Source organism: Mycteria americana, chromosome 4 (genome assembly GCF_035582795.1).
Source record: "Mycteria americana isolate JAX WOST 10 ecotype Jacksonville Zoo and Gardens chromosome 4, USCA_MyAme_1.0, whole genome shotgun sequence".
NCBI lineage: Eukaryota > Metazoa > Chordata > Aves > Ciconiiformes > Ciconiidae > Mycteria > Mycteria americana.
Genome location: NC_134368.1, coordinates 57,244,423 through 57,257,705, shown reverse-complemented (window position 1 = coordinate 57,257,705; position 13,283 = coordinate 57,244,423). Strand labels below are relative to the sequence as shown.

Below are 13,283 nucleotides of genomic sequence, written 5' to 3'. Positions count from 1 at the left end.
TTGAGATCACACCAGTACACCCGAGATGCCAAGAGAGTCACAAACAGTCTCTATCAGAAAGGAGGAGGGACTAATAGGAGAAGATTTAGTAGAGAGAAACAGTTGGCGCTAAATACTCCCTTCCACACTATACACATTTCAAAGGGGCATATTTCCAGCTAGTTCTGGTCTGGACCTGTAGAATGCACACCTTTTAGTGTCTGAAGCACCCAGTGAGCTTCCTGAGTGCACTTTCCCTTTTAGTTTTATATGAAAGGAATCCAATCCACATGCTCCAAGATTGTTCTACACTGTGAACCAAAGCATGGTAAGCAGGAATGACTGGAGTATTTAAAAGCTCACAGGTTGATGCTCATGTCTTGAAATTTACTGAAGAAGCTAAAATTCTAAACTCCATACATCACTGACATGTATATTGAATTTGTGCCAGTAAGGAAGAGCCAGTGAGCTTGCAGCATCCTTCTGCCCTTACACCTTGCCAGCAAAACAGACCCACAGAGCCAGTAACCTCAGAGTCCAGCAGTATAGAACTGCTATGCCAGGAATTCCAAAATAACTTACTTGTCCTTTTCCATCAGTCAGCATGCTGGTGCTTTTAAGCCCAATCACTTCACAACAGTGTCAACCCAGAAATGAAGTTGTTTAAGTAAGAACTGGGGATAGGAAACATGTTATGTTCGTCTTTACTAAAAGCAAGTGGAGATTTTGCCAGTCTGTTTTCCCTACTAAGACTTTTTATAGGCTTTCACAAATACAAATAAACCAGAATGGCAAATGTCAACAGGCACTGAAGTTGTGATGCAGGGCTTCTCCCAACCACTGGCTGCAAATGTAATGCGAGTAGGATTGATCTATCTGAAATTTCAAATCAGCTCTCTCTTTACTACAAGCAAAACTCCTCATGCTAGGAACAGAAAAGGAAAGCTCTCCATGTCTTCCTTTTTCTCTACTCTGAAATTAAAAGGAAAAAGGAAATGTCCCTGTTGAATCTCCTCCCTTTTTCACACTCCTCACAAGAATGTGTGGGTATAGATGTGTGGGTGGATGTTTGAGAACAAGGTATGTTCCTCTACAGAACTGTATGCCTTGGTAAGGTTAGTTTATTGCTTTTCGCATCTGACGATGTAAGAAAACAAATTTAATTTTCTGAAGAGTATGGGCTTCATTCAAGGGGAATTCAACTCACCATCTGCAAGAACTGCTTCATAGATGTAAGACAACGAGTCTCCAGGATTTTCATTCTGTGGCTTATCTAGGAAAAAAGAATAATTCTTTAATGGTATCTACTTGGAAATATCTTTAACTGATGACACTGATCATTGCTATCCTACTTGATTGTTTCACAGAATGTTTAGTTTGCTCTAAGGAAGATCTTAGCATCAGAAATGGAGCTGGGGAAAAAAAAAATTGGCAAAATAAATCAGAGTTAAGAAAACAAATGGACAAGCAACCTAAAACCTCAGAAATAAGGAAATACCATGACACTGATTTCCACTTTCTTTTTTTAGATGAAATTCTGTACGTTATTTTAGATGTAAGATAAAGTTATTTTAAAGCTACAGTTTTACAGATAGAAAAATAATTTAAAAAAAAAATCCAAGGGCTAGTGGAGAGGAACAAGCCTAGAGAGATCTTTAGATGGAATTGTATTTATCGCTTTTCAGTAAACATCCCTGTGACTGATCTTCGCAATTTACTATAGCAGGTAAGAAATGTGGGCTTGAGGAATAAGAGAAGTTTCCCTGAAAGTCAATATAGCAAACAATGGGAGAGGAGTTGGGCAAAAGGAAAGAGAATAGAATCATGTGCAGGAAAGTGAGAAATGGAAAACAGATACAGGCATTGGGGTTTGGAAGACAAGACAACTGTGCAACAATTTATTGTATTGATAATACAATAAATCTGGCTACAGAGTTCTCAGTATTGGGTCAAAAAAGCAATGGCCACATTATGTGAAGTACTGGTCAAATATTAAAAAACTCTGTGTCAGTTCCAATTTGTTGAAATGATTTTGATGGCTTAATAACTACCAGGAGACTATCTGCCATATTATGCAATATCAGTCTATGCCACTCTTTCTTTATGCTGGATCAAGTTATCACCTGTTTTTCCACATCTGATGTAACACTGACGTAAGAGATAAGGCCTGCTTGAGCTCCGTGTTGTGAGATCCAGCTCACTCAACAAACATGTTGTTGTACAGCATCTGTGGGATGATCAGGATCCCATGTATATTGCTGGGTGCTCCAGAAGTGAATCACTGATATTACTACAAGGGACCAAGACTGAAAAGTAAGAGTCACTGGGTAAAAGACGCCAAGGCTAGGATGAGAAGAGGAGCCTGGGAAAGTGATTGCTTTACAATGACTTTATTAAGGTTGCATAAAACAAAACACTCAAAAACAGTCTTTCTCCTTTGTAGTATATTGCTGACTATTTCTTTTAAATTGATCTGTACTGTGGCCAGCGCACAAGTTAGACCTACTCTGGCATTGACTTGTGGTTTTGTACTTAAAGTAGGTTTTGTTTACCGTATTCTGATTCACTTATTCTTCTAATAACAAGAGTCCAGTGAATGAAGAGAGGATTCCAGTGAGAGACAGGACAGTGATATTAGCCGATTGCTGCTCTAGAGAATTGTAGGTGATTCACGGTTCCCATCCTGAAATTTTGAGGCAAAAAGCTAGAAGGCTTTAAAAACATGCTTTTCAGAAGTGCTCGTTAGTTTTGTATTGCAGTTTCTGTGAAACACCTTACAGCTGACCTGCAGACATCTGAGCAGTCACAAACGCATCTGAAATTAAGGGAGTTTGAATATGGACGTAAAAAATACTGTATACTGGTAAGTGTTATGAAAAGTAATGTCTTAAAGTGGTATCAGAAGTGGAATAAATGCTTCACCCTAATCTTGCTAAATACTAGTACATAAAATGATGATAAAATAAAATAATGTTTGGACAGCACTCAACACAGAAAGGAGTTCTACAGAAAAGCACATTAGGAAATTAATAATTCTGTTTTCTCAACAGGATATGAATGGCATTCAATACATAAATAATGCAACCACAAACTCAAACACAAAACAAAGTATCAAATAACTGCTAATTAACTGAGCACTATTTATCCTGTGTACTAAAGAGGGCAGGTTCTTGGCAGGGGGTGAGAGGGTGGGAAGAATGCACTTACATAATTAAAGGCAATCAATGCTATGAACAAGGGTCCTAACTAAAGTTTAATAGGCTACTTTGTACCTGTAACTTTTGACTTTTGAACACCCAACTTTGCAACTGTAATAGCATTTTCTGGATCAAGTTCTGTCCCCATAGCCACTTAAGTAAGTACAGAGAGACCCCAAGAGCAAAATCTGAGTCTATACAAAAAAAGTTGTTCTTTTCCTATCCTAATATTGATTTTTTTTTTTCCAGTATGAACTTAAATAGGTGCTACACTTCATTTTTTCAGGGATAGGTGTTACAATTTTTTTAATCTGGAAAACACCACCCCCCTTATTTTATCCTATTTCCAAGAAGCTGACGCTAACTTAACAGAAATACATCATGGTGAAATCACAAAGAGCAATTTTGTTATAACAACACTTGTGTGCTAAAAAAAAATACAAAGAATACATTTCCAGAGGACTTCTATAGATGCCTTCCAATAATAACTTTTCAGTAATTGCGGTTGGTAATCATAGTGCAAAACCCGATTAGAGTCAGTAATACATCCTATGGAGGACACACAAGACAACAGATTCACACAGCCATTTTACAGTTCTAGCTGCAAAATACCTGCTGGAAATCTTAAACTTAAATTATTAGTGAGCTTTAGAAGTAGCCTCACAACTTCAACTACATACTGACTGATGACTGTTGTGCCATAAACAAGACATAAATTTGGATGGTGTCCACTTGCAACCTTGAAAGAGGAGACTAATGATGATAAATCCATTAATTCATTTTAAAAATAAAAAAATTATCACTTAAAAAACAACAGTAGAATCACAGTACATTACTTTAAATTAGTACATGCTGTTGCAGTAATGCATATGTTCTAGCCATTTGACTTTTACTATTAATAAAACTTTTTATGAGCTTGTCCTAAATGCTGTTAAAAAACATTCACTTTAAGATGTCAGTGCATTCACTTTTCCAGGTGTAAGCAGTTTTCATCCAATTAGTGTCAAAAATAAAAGGAAAAAACATCACATACATGACGCATACTTCAGAATCCAAGGGTACAGGTCACCATGACTGGCTAGACAGATCGAAACATGAGCTGCTAAGAAGCCTGATTATATAACGAATAAAGTCTTCTCTGGATTTTGCAGAAACAAGAGAAGAAAGAACAAAGAACTCAAACAGTTTAAGCAGCAGGGTATGGCAGTCTCAACATCCTATCTATGGTTGCCACCTCCAGGCTGCCACTTCAGTTTCTCTTCTGGTTTGAAACAGCCAGGATCACGTGCCAGATGAAACAAGTTACTGACACTAACCACAGTTTTTTGTTGACAGTCATCCCTCTTACAAATCCTCATCACTGCACTGGCATCCCAGCAATCATTCCGTGTGGAGATGGAGAAACACATCATCTCAGGAAGATTTATTAATCTGGTAATCTTAGCAGCAGTCCCTGCAGAGCAGTTCAAAGACTCATTAGGAGGGCAAAATGGAAATGAGGACTATACCATAGCACACTTCAGCTAACAAAATGCCCCTTCTGCTCTTCTGCTTACGATAAATTCATACAGATTATTTTTGTTTTAATAAAAAAGTTTAATTGGCATTTGAGGTGCTCCTCAATAAGCAGATGACCTCGCTGCCTTAAAGCACCAAGTGGTATGCACTGTCTGAATGTAAATACATTGGAGAAGGAGGAAAGGGAGGCACAACCATGTGGCCTCATCTACTGCAACCTCCCCTGGCAGTGAACGAGGCCAGAACCACCTACCTACTTCCCTCTATTTACTCAATCTTGTGTGTCCCTGTGAGAAATATTTACAACCAAGACTTTAGTTCACACACACACGCAAAACCACGCTGCATTCAGTATTCACAAACAAAACCAAAAATTCTAGTGATTTTGTTTCCTCTTCAACTTTGGTTCTTGTTAGCACTTTAGCTTCATTTCTTCATAGACTCCAAGTCAGTGTCAAAATCTAGGTGAAACACTTGCCCATTGAAGACAATGGTAAAGTTCCCACTTAAATTAAGGGGTTTAGCTCATCAGCACAAGTCTTGCTGACCGCCTACGAAAATCCATCGTCATTGGTTACTCATATTTGAGTACCAACATGAAGAGGATTTTACAAGAGAACAAGCAAAGCAGTGGATTAAAAATGTGATGTATTACTTCAGTATTCAACGTTATACCCAAATTCCTGGTACAATTCCAATAAAATCTATGCCACTGTACTAGAAATGAAACAAGAGACAGATACCATAAAAGCTTATGGTAAAAATATAGTGATTTATTTATTTTCTGTGACCTGCACAATGGAAATTAGCTCCATATTTGAAGCAGGCTGAAGATTTGCATATGTTAAGCCCTATTTTAAGCTCCCAGCCTGTTTGTCCTACTTATTAGAGACAAATACCCAATGCTAGTATCTCATTACTCCAGGTCTATACCTTGTTAGTAGTTGCAAAAGTGGTTTTCTTAACATTACTCTTCTTGGTGATTAAAATTGTGTGCAGGTACACTGAATACTTTTTAGGTAACAATCAGAAATTAATGGCATATTGCTGTCTCAGGTTAAAGTTACATATTCATTCTGAGAATCTTTCCTGGGCTGTCAAAGACTCCGGATACAGTTTTCTAGTTGGGTTATGTTACTTTATGTACCTCTTCTCACTTCTCAATAGAATAGCAGATAATGAATTGATACATGTAGGTTTGTTGAGCGGTTCTCAACTATCAAATTTTATAGAAGTAGATTCTCTTCATATTTTGGAAAAAAAAGAGGCTACCACTGCTTAGAGAAAAGGCTGGAAGTGGAAGTGACAATAGTTGTTTTGTTGAGCTGTAAAAAATGAAACTTAATAAAATGGCAAGCAGACTAATGGATAGTTATGACTCCTGAGCTGTACTGAGAAGTCCCACCAAAAAGTCTCATAGAAGTGTCAGCACAGTTCAGAAACAGTGTCACAGACAATTATTTGTATTAAATAAGACTGTTCTCTTTCTGCATCATCAATACTGAGGCACAGATAACTACAGGAGGAATCTGGGACATTGAAAGATCTAAGTAACTACCCCCTGCTGCAAGTATCTATCTGTATCTACAAATCCTCTGCTTAAACATATGGCTAGCATGAATTTGAAGTGGAAGTGTTTCAGGAATAAACAAAACCCCCAGCTATGCCTAGGATAAAAACCCCCAGGGGACTGACTTAATACATTGAAAGTATGTTGATTTAATACAAAAAGGGGTACACAGTTCAGCAGACCAAGGAGAAGTTGTAGAAAGAAAAAGGGAAAGGAAAAGACAGGTGCAAACAAAATGTGTCTCCTGACTCTACTTGCAGCAATATTAGGGAGAGCTGTTAAAGAAAAGTCAGAATTCTAGAGTCACACTGGGCCATCTTAGATGTTAACATAAAATAATAAAATTTCTGAGTGTTCTACTCTTTCCCAGAGATTTATCTTCTTTTATGACAACAGGCCCTTACACAAAATTCAAAACCAACTCTAAATCTGAATGTAGCAGTTTCAAACAGTGAAGTATTTTGTGAACAAGTCCTGCTAAAGGAATCTTTTGACAACAATAAAAATATTTGCGTTCCTCTTCATGCATAAGGTGAATATAATAAAATCTGTCACCATCCAGGAAACATATGTTAGAAAGGCCAGTTTCCACGTCTCAGTTCTCCCTTTACTCCTCCAAGAACATGTTCAAACAGGAATGACAAACCCTTCAGATTTTGTGTTTAAATCACATTACAGGGCAAACAAGGTCTCTGCTGGGTACATAACCCCCTGCATCTTCCATTTTATTTAGGTTCACTGAGCATTTTAATTAGTATTCTTTTTTGCCTAGAATTTTTGGCATATATAGAGAAAACATTTAGAGGTAGAACGAAGTTTTAACAGATAAAGAGCCCTACCTGCTCCAACAAGATGAAACTGGCACCATCTGGTAGGTGAAAGGTTTTGGCAAAATAATTGGGAGGGGGGAGCATTTAAAATTAGATTTATTTTGCACTCTTTCCATCTCAGACTGTAGAGACAGTGCAAAGAGAATAGTATCTAGGGGAGAAGAGGCAGCTGAGAACTTACCTTGCCTAGGAACTTTGCAGAGTATGGAGAAAGCTGTAGTGGAAGGGTAGTGATTACTAGCACCTTAGCTACGCCATTATTCAGGACTGTGGAGGTAACAACCTGATTTAGCAGTCCATTATTCAGGACTCTTCAGGACTGTGAGGTAACAACCCGATTTAGCATCCGTCTTCAGTTGTTCTAACTACCCACAAGCCACTCCTGAGCCCTGGCATCAATTAGATCTAGGATCTCGACGGCCTGCTGTCCCAAGGGATTAACAGTATTTAGTTGTGGTAGTGCACAACAGCATGGTGCCATGTAATCATTGTAATTAAAGCACATCACTAAATTTTTAGACTTTGGTAGAGTGACAGCTCTTGTTAATACTGAGGAGACAAGAAGGTACAAATGCATGGAGGACCAAGTTAACGGCAATGAACAGTTTAGGAAAAAAAGGAACAGAAAAGCATGAAGAACATACACAAAAGTGTTTTCATCACTATGTCCAAAAGCAGAAATATAAGGGACAACGGATAAGCACCGAAAACAATTAAAAGCGACAGAAGATGACGATCCATGTGAAAAGAGATGGGAAATCTTGCAAGCACATAGTCCTGAAGAAAGGCATAAAAAAATTGCTCCAAAGGAAAAATAATCCAAGTATACTTAATAACCCCTTAGCAAGCCATTTTAAATACAAGGGAGATATCATTTTCCCAGATGCGTAATCTGTCAAAATCCCTGCCACAGATATCACAAAGGCTAAGAGCTTAATAGGATTCTACAAAAGAGCATCACAAATACAGACACTGCAAACAGTCACCATTATCTTTAAGCAAAGGTAAATAATGATAAGACATGCACATCTTCATTCCTTAGAGCTTAAATCAACACCCAGGTGACAGCAAATCTCGCACTTGGAATAGTTTCACTGTCCATCAGAGAGCAGCGCAGAGGTCTCCTAGCAAGCCCTGATCTGAGCTGGCCTGCCTGATGGCCAGGGCACACCAGCGCAGAAAAAACAGGGCCAGAGCAGTTCTCAGCTATGCGTATGGAGGAGGGCTTACACCCTGAAGCACCAGGCAGCAACACTACTCCCAGTCCTGGATCTAGTTCAGTCAATTGAACTTGTCTGATCCCAGGCACAATCTATGCTACCCTGGTAAAGACATACACACTGAGACCGGGGCCTTCAACAACTATTCATTAATTCAGCTTTGCACTCGTCTCTGAAGTTGCTGATATTGACCCCTGCCAAAGAAAAGATCATTTGAGCACCTATTAGCCACTTGACATTACAATGTAAGTAAAATCCCAAGGGCAGATGCAATAAATATTTTTGTGAATGCAGAGACCTAAGCAAAGAACCATCATCTGTCTTCCAGGAAACTGTTTATCTTTGCAGAAAATTTTGCAATTTCCTGTGCATGAGTCAACTGACTGTCTCTGGGCCCAGTTCTTTCCTATATATATAGACACACACATAGTATAGACCCACTGTTTTCATTCCACTAAAAAGCTGCCAAGGAACTTCAATCTGAAGCTACATATCAGACACAGTCAGAAACTGCAAACATTACCTCCTGAAACCAAACCAGGCAACTGTAATTAGCCCCAAAACTTAAAGTCTGAGAGACACTCAAAAAAAGATATACTGAGGAAAAGGTTAATAAATACTGAACAGCAAGAAATGTTAGAACAGGAGATGGTTGGGAAGGAGGAGTCTAAAACTTAGTTTTGAAAGCACTGATCTGATATAGCCAGACTGTGTGTAGACACATTCTGGGCAGGTTCGAAAGCCTTATAGTATGCTTAAGCTTATGTGCTCAAGCACAAGGCAGCAGGGACATCCAGCTAGGTCACTCTGACTCAGCTGGGGTCTCTCTACCCCTGTGTTCAAAAGAATATTCTTGATTGTTCATCTGCATACAAAACTAGGTTAATTTCGAGTAAAACTCCTAAACTGACGATGTCTTTCTCAAGCACAAGCTCCCATGCCAGTAAAACGGCACCTGGCAGGTAATAAAGACAGAAGCACAATGTTCTCCTTAGTGGACAAAATCATGACAAAATAGCAAGAATTGAGAGGAGGTAAGAGATCTAGAGACTACAAAGAAGCAATAGTAAATATGCTCTTAAAGGAAAACACACAGGCATCTACCTGAAACCTGTGCACAACTTACATTGCCTTTCCAAAGTGGGCCATGCATCTGTCTTTCTAAAGCTGTTTCTGGTTTCATTTGTGCGGCCTGGCAAAGTTAAACTTTGGGTTAAACTAAACCATGTGCACAGACTTTGCCATTTCAGTACCCCTCACCCTCAGGAGAGGGGTTTTTCTTACATTCCAGAAGTGCTAATTTTTATGTTAATGCTTCTTTGTAGTGTCCATGGATGTGCAAACATATACAAACTGGGCAGTTTTAGTCCTTCCAGTGCAGACTTACTGGGTTGGTAAAAAGGGAAAGGAACTTCTGCTCTTACAGCTTTTGTGTGTCACACAGGAAATTATGCCATCCATGAAACTGGGTCTTACTCAGTAATTATTCTTCACTCTGTCAGATTTATCTGAAGAGATACATATGCTGTCACATTAAGGAATTTTGAAAGAGATGAAACTTAAACCCATAGTTCTGTACAGTTTCTGAGATTTGTAAACTCAGGAAACAGAGAAACAAGTGTATGTCAGCTCTTCAGTCTTACCATGAAGTAGTGATGGTAGGTTCACAGGTGTCAGTGGCAGCTTTTAGACCTTCCAAAGCTGCTTCCCCGTGAAAATGAAGCTGGACTAAGAGTACAACAGTTTCATCACACTTCAATGACAAATACATCATCAAACTAAAACTCTTGGACTAAGCTGAAGAGAGATAATTTCTCCAGAAAATCTGAATTATCACTTTTTTTCTCTTCCAAATGATATTAGTACATCTAAGAAAACTCTTTTAATAGTCATACAAAGTTTTCCTTTTTAAATTACCTGGTTGAATAATTCCAGTAACAACAGAGAGATATTCCTCAGGTTCCTGATCGGTGGAAATCTCTTTGCTGCCTCCATCTAAGGTCAGTATCTGATAAAGAATCTCTGAATTCTCCACCCCACAAAGTAGTATCACCACATTATCCGGAGGTTTTAGAACTTGCTCCAGAAAATAACTTCTCTTTCGATTCAGGCAGTTAAGAAGTCCACATGATAGTATCAGGAGTTTACATTTATAACTGGGTAAAGAGAATAGCTCCTGGTGCTTGAAAGACAAAGTCTCTAGATTGTAGAGTAAGATTCCTCCTTCATTCACTATGTGTCCAAAAAGAGATTTTAAATACAGAGCCCACTCTTCTGCTTCTTGTTCATATATCACGAGAATATCCTTCGTATTTTCTAGAGAGAAGAAAACATTAAAAAAAAGTAAGTCCAAATGCATTTTGAATCCATTATAAATATCAGAAAACAGATCGCTAGTTCCCCCCCCCCCCCCCCTTAAAAACTTAAGGTGCTGAATAAACAGGACAGGTCATCACCTTGAAATGACCACCACCTGCTTATTTCTAGACCAAGGCAGAAAGATTGTCCACAGAAGGCTGGTAAAATAGTCCAGAATATTTTATGTTTAGAATAGCTTCAGTGAGTATTTCAGAATAATACTGAAATTGCAGTGTAGAAAGCAGAGAGCATTCACACATTCTGCTCACTCCTAGATTCTTGACAAATAGGTGATACTATTAAAAATGCAACAGTTAGCTTTTAATGGCAGAAGTAAAGAATATATATACTTGAACACTGGACATGATCTGACTCCATTAGAAACAGGATTGGTATGTTTAGGATATTTTGGCAGCATGGTATTACGATAGTCATTAGTGATCTTACTTTATTGTCCTTATTCTAACAAAATTACTTACGAACCTGACAAAAATAAACCTAGAAATACTTTTTTTTAGTTCTGCTTTGCCTTTAAGATGTAAAACATGATGCTAGAGAGAAGACTAATATTCTTCCACAGCGGTACTAGGGTGGCAGCATCAAACAGAGGCAGCAGGCACAAGCCGAAACACAGGAGGCTCCCTCTGAGCATCAGGAAACGCTTTTTTTGCTGTGAGCGCTGGCACAGGCTGCCCAGGAAGGCTGTGGAATCTTCCTCCTTGCAGCTACTCAAAAGGTGCCTGGACATGGCCCTGGCTCCAGGTGGCCCTGCTTGAGCAGGGTGGTTGTCCAAGATGGCCTCCAGATGTCCCTTCCAATCTCAACCATTTTGTGATTCTGCGAAACCATAAAAAACTGTGATTTGCTGACCAATACAATACACATTAAAATGCCAGGGCAGCTTAATACCCCTGGAGGGGTTCACAATCACAGCCCTGCGGAGCAACAACAGGAGACACAGGAACAGATACAGCTGCTGCACTTTACCTCCACGGAACTTCACTGTGTCTCCCAGGTTCCTGATGGGCCGGGCAAGCTGACTGGCACTTGTCTGCAGTGCACCAGAGCTTCTTTGCAGGTGAGTATCTAAGCTGCTTCTTTGTGAATATCAAGAGATATGGAAATGGTGGGCATACACAGAGTTAAAATGTTTCTTGGGCACACAACAGATCTGGACAGTGGGATGCACTGTTGGAAGCATAGTATAGATGTAGCTAAGGAGAATAAAATACCTGTCCAGGATCCCATGGAAGTCCCTGTACAAAAGAAGAAACTGAACCTAGATCTCCAGGCCAGGATTCCTGCTTTAATTATGGGACTTCCCTTCTTTTTAGAAGAAATTATTTCTAAATTTTGTTCATTCATTCTTTACTCAGGAGATATTTCAAACAAAGTTTACCCAGCTGAAGGCTGACTGAAACTTGTAGAATAGGGATACTACAGCTTGGTCTCTTGAGTTCATTATATGTCTATAAACTGCTTGGAGGATAGCTGCCATCTTTTAAATATTTGTGAATATTCATCCTTTCAAAAACTTTTCTGTCACAGGAAATCATATAGGGCCGTGCTCAATACGGTAGTGGGTGATGATATTTCAAGATGACTGACCCTGACCAAGACATTAGAGCAGGATAATATTTGTCAAAATGTATTTGGAAAGCTGACTGCTTTTTCCATGGTAAAAGCACTCTGAAAAATGCCCGTTTCTGCTGAAATGCTTAAGTTTAATTGTAAATATAAATAGTAGTGTATTTCTCATTTAACTCAGAGCAATGTGGTTTACGACACTAGGGTAAGAAAACTACTTGCTGCAATGCGACTTGTTTTCAGAATCTCATTTGATTTTCCATAACTCCCCCACAAAAAAAAGCAGAAACAAAAAGCTATGAAGTTTGCTGCACAGTTTTAAAAAGAAAAAACTATATTAACAGAGCTGTAAGGCCAGAAGCTCTTTCAGTCTGACCACACTGTTTCATCACAGGAAAAGGAATCACCAAGCACCTTCTATTTTCAGTCCCTGTTTACTAAAAGCACTGTAGTGGTCCTTTAAAAATACAGATTTAAAGAGGATGCTTAATCCATTATGAAGTTTTAAGAATTCATTCTTCACACTTTGTTTGAATTTGCTTAGTTTCAACTTCCAGCCACAGAATATAATTTTATCTACTTCTGCAAGCTTAAGGAAGTATCTGCTCTCAGAAACCTGTCCCCTAAGGTCTTCAGACTCTCATGAAGTGACTCTTGGCCTTGCCTTCGTTACAGTTTGTAAACTGGGATTATTACTCTTCCCACTACAAGAGAGGCTTTGCAGAACTCCTACCATTCTTTCTGCACTTTTGTGAACTCTCCTGCCTTTTCAAAATACTTTTTGAGGAACCCAAAACTGCATACAGGGTAGGAGTTCCTTGATACAGGGTATGGGAAGAATAAAATAATCTCACTTGAGATTACCTTGGATATGCACAAAAAGTTCACATTCAGTCTTTAAGTTAAAAGGTCTCATTTTCAGTTTATGCTCAGCTGAGTTTCCTTCTATTATGATGGACTTGGGTAAGGACATAGCTAAGTGGAATTGCAGGGAGGGATAAACAAGCATGTTTAAATTGAATGG

General features: G+C 38.8%; 1 protein-coding gene across 2 annotated transcripts in view; it reads right to left on the bottom strand.

The window, feature by feature from the left end:
- The window catches only part of BANK1 (B cell scaffold protein with ankyrin repeats 1), a 161,979-nt gene that overhangs the window by 123,052 nt on the left and 25,644 nt on the right, over positions 1-13,283 (bottom strand). For both annotated transcript variants that reach the window (XM_075500634.1, XM_075500635.1), the window contains exons 2-3: positions 10,232-10,630; positions 1,187-1,252 (exon numbers count right to left, since the gene is read on the bottom strand). In XM_075500634.1, the coding sequence (XP_075356749.1) occupies positions 1,187-1,252; positions 10,232-10,630 (465 nt within the window). The remainder of the gene's footprint in view (positions 1-1,186; positions 1,253-10,231; positions 10,631-13,283) is intronic.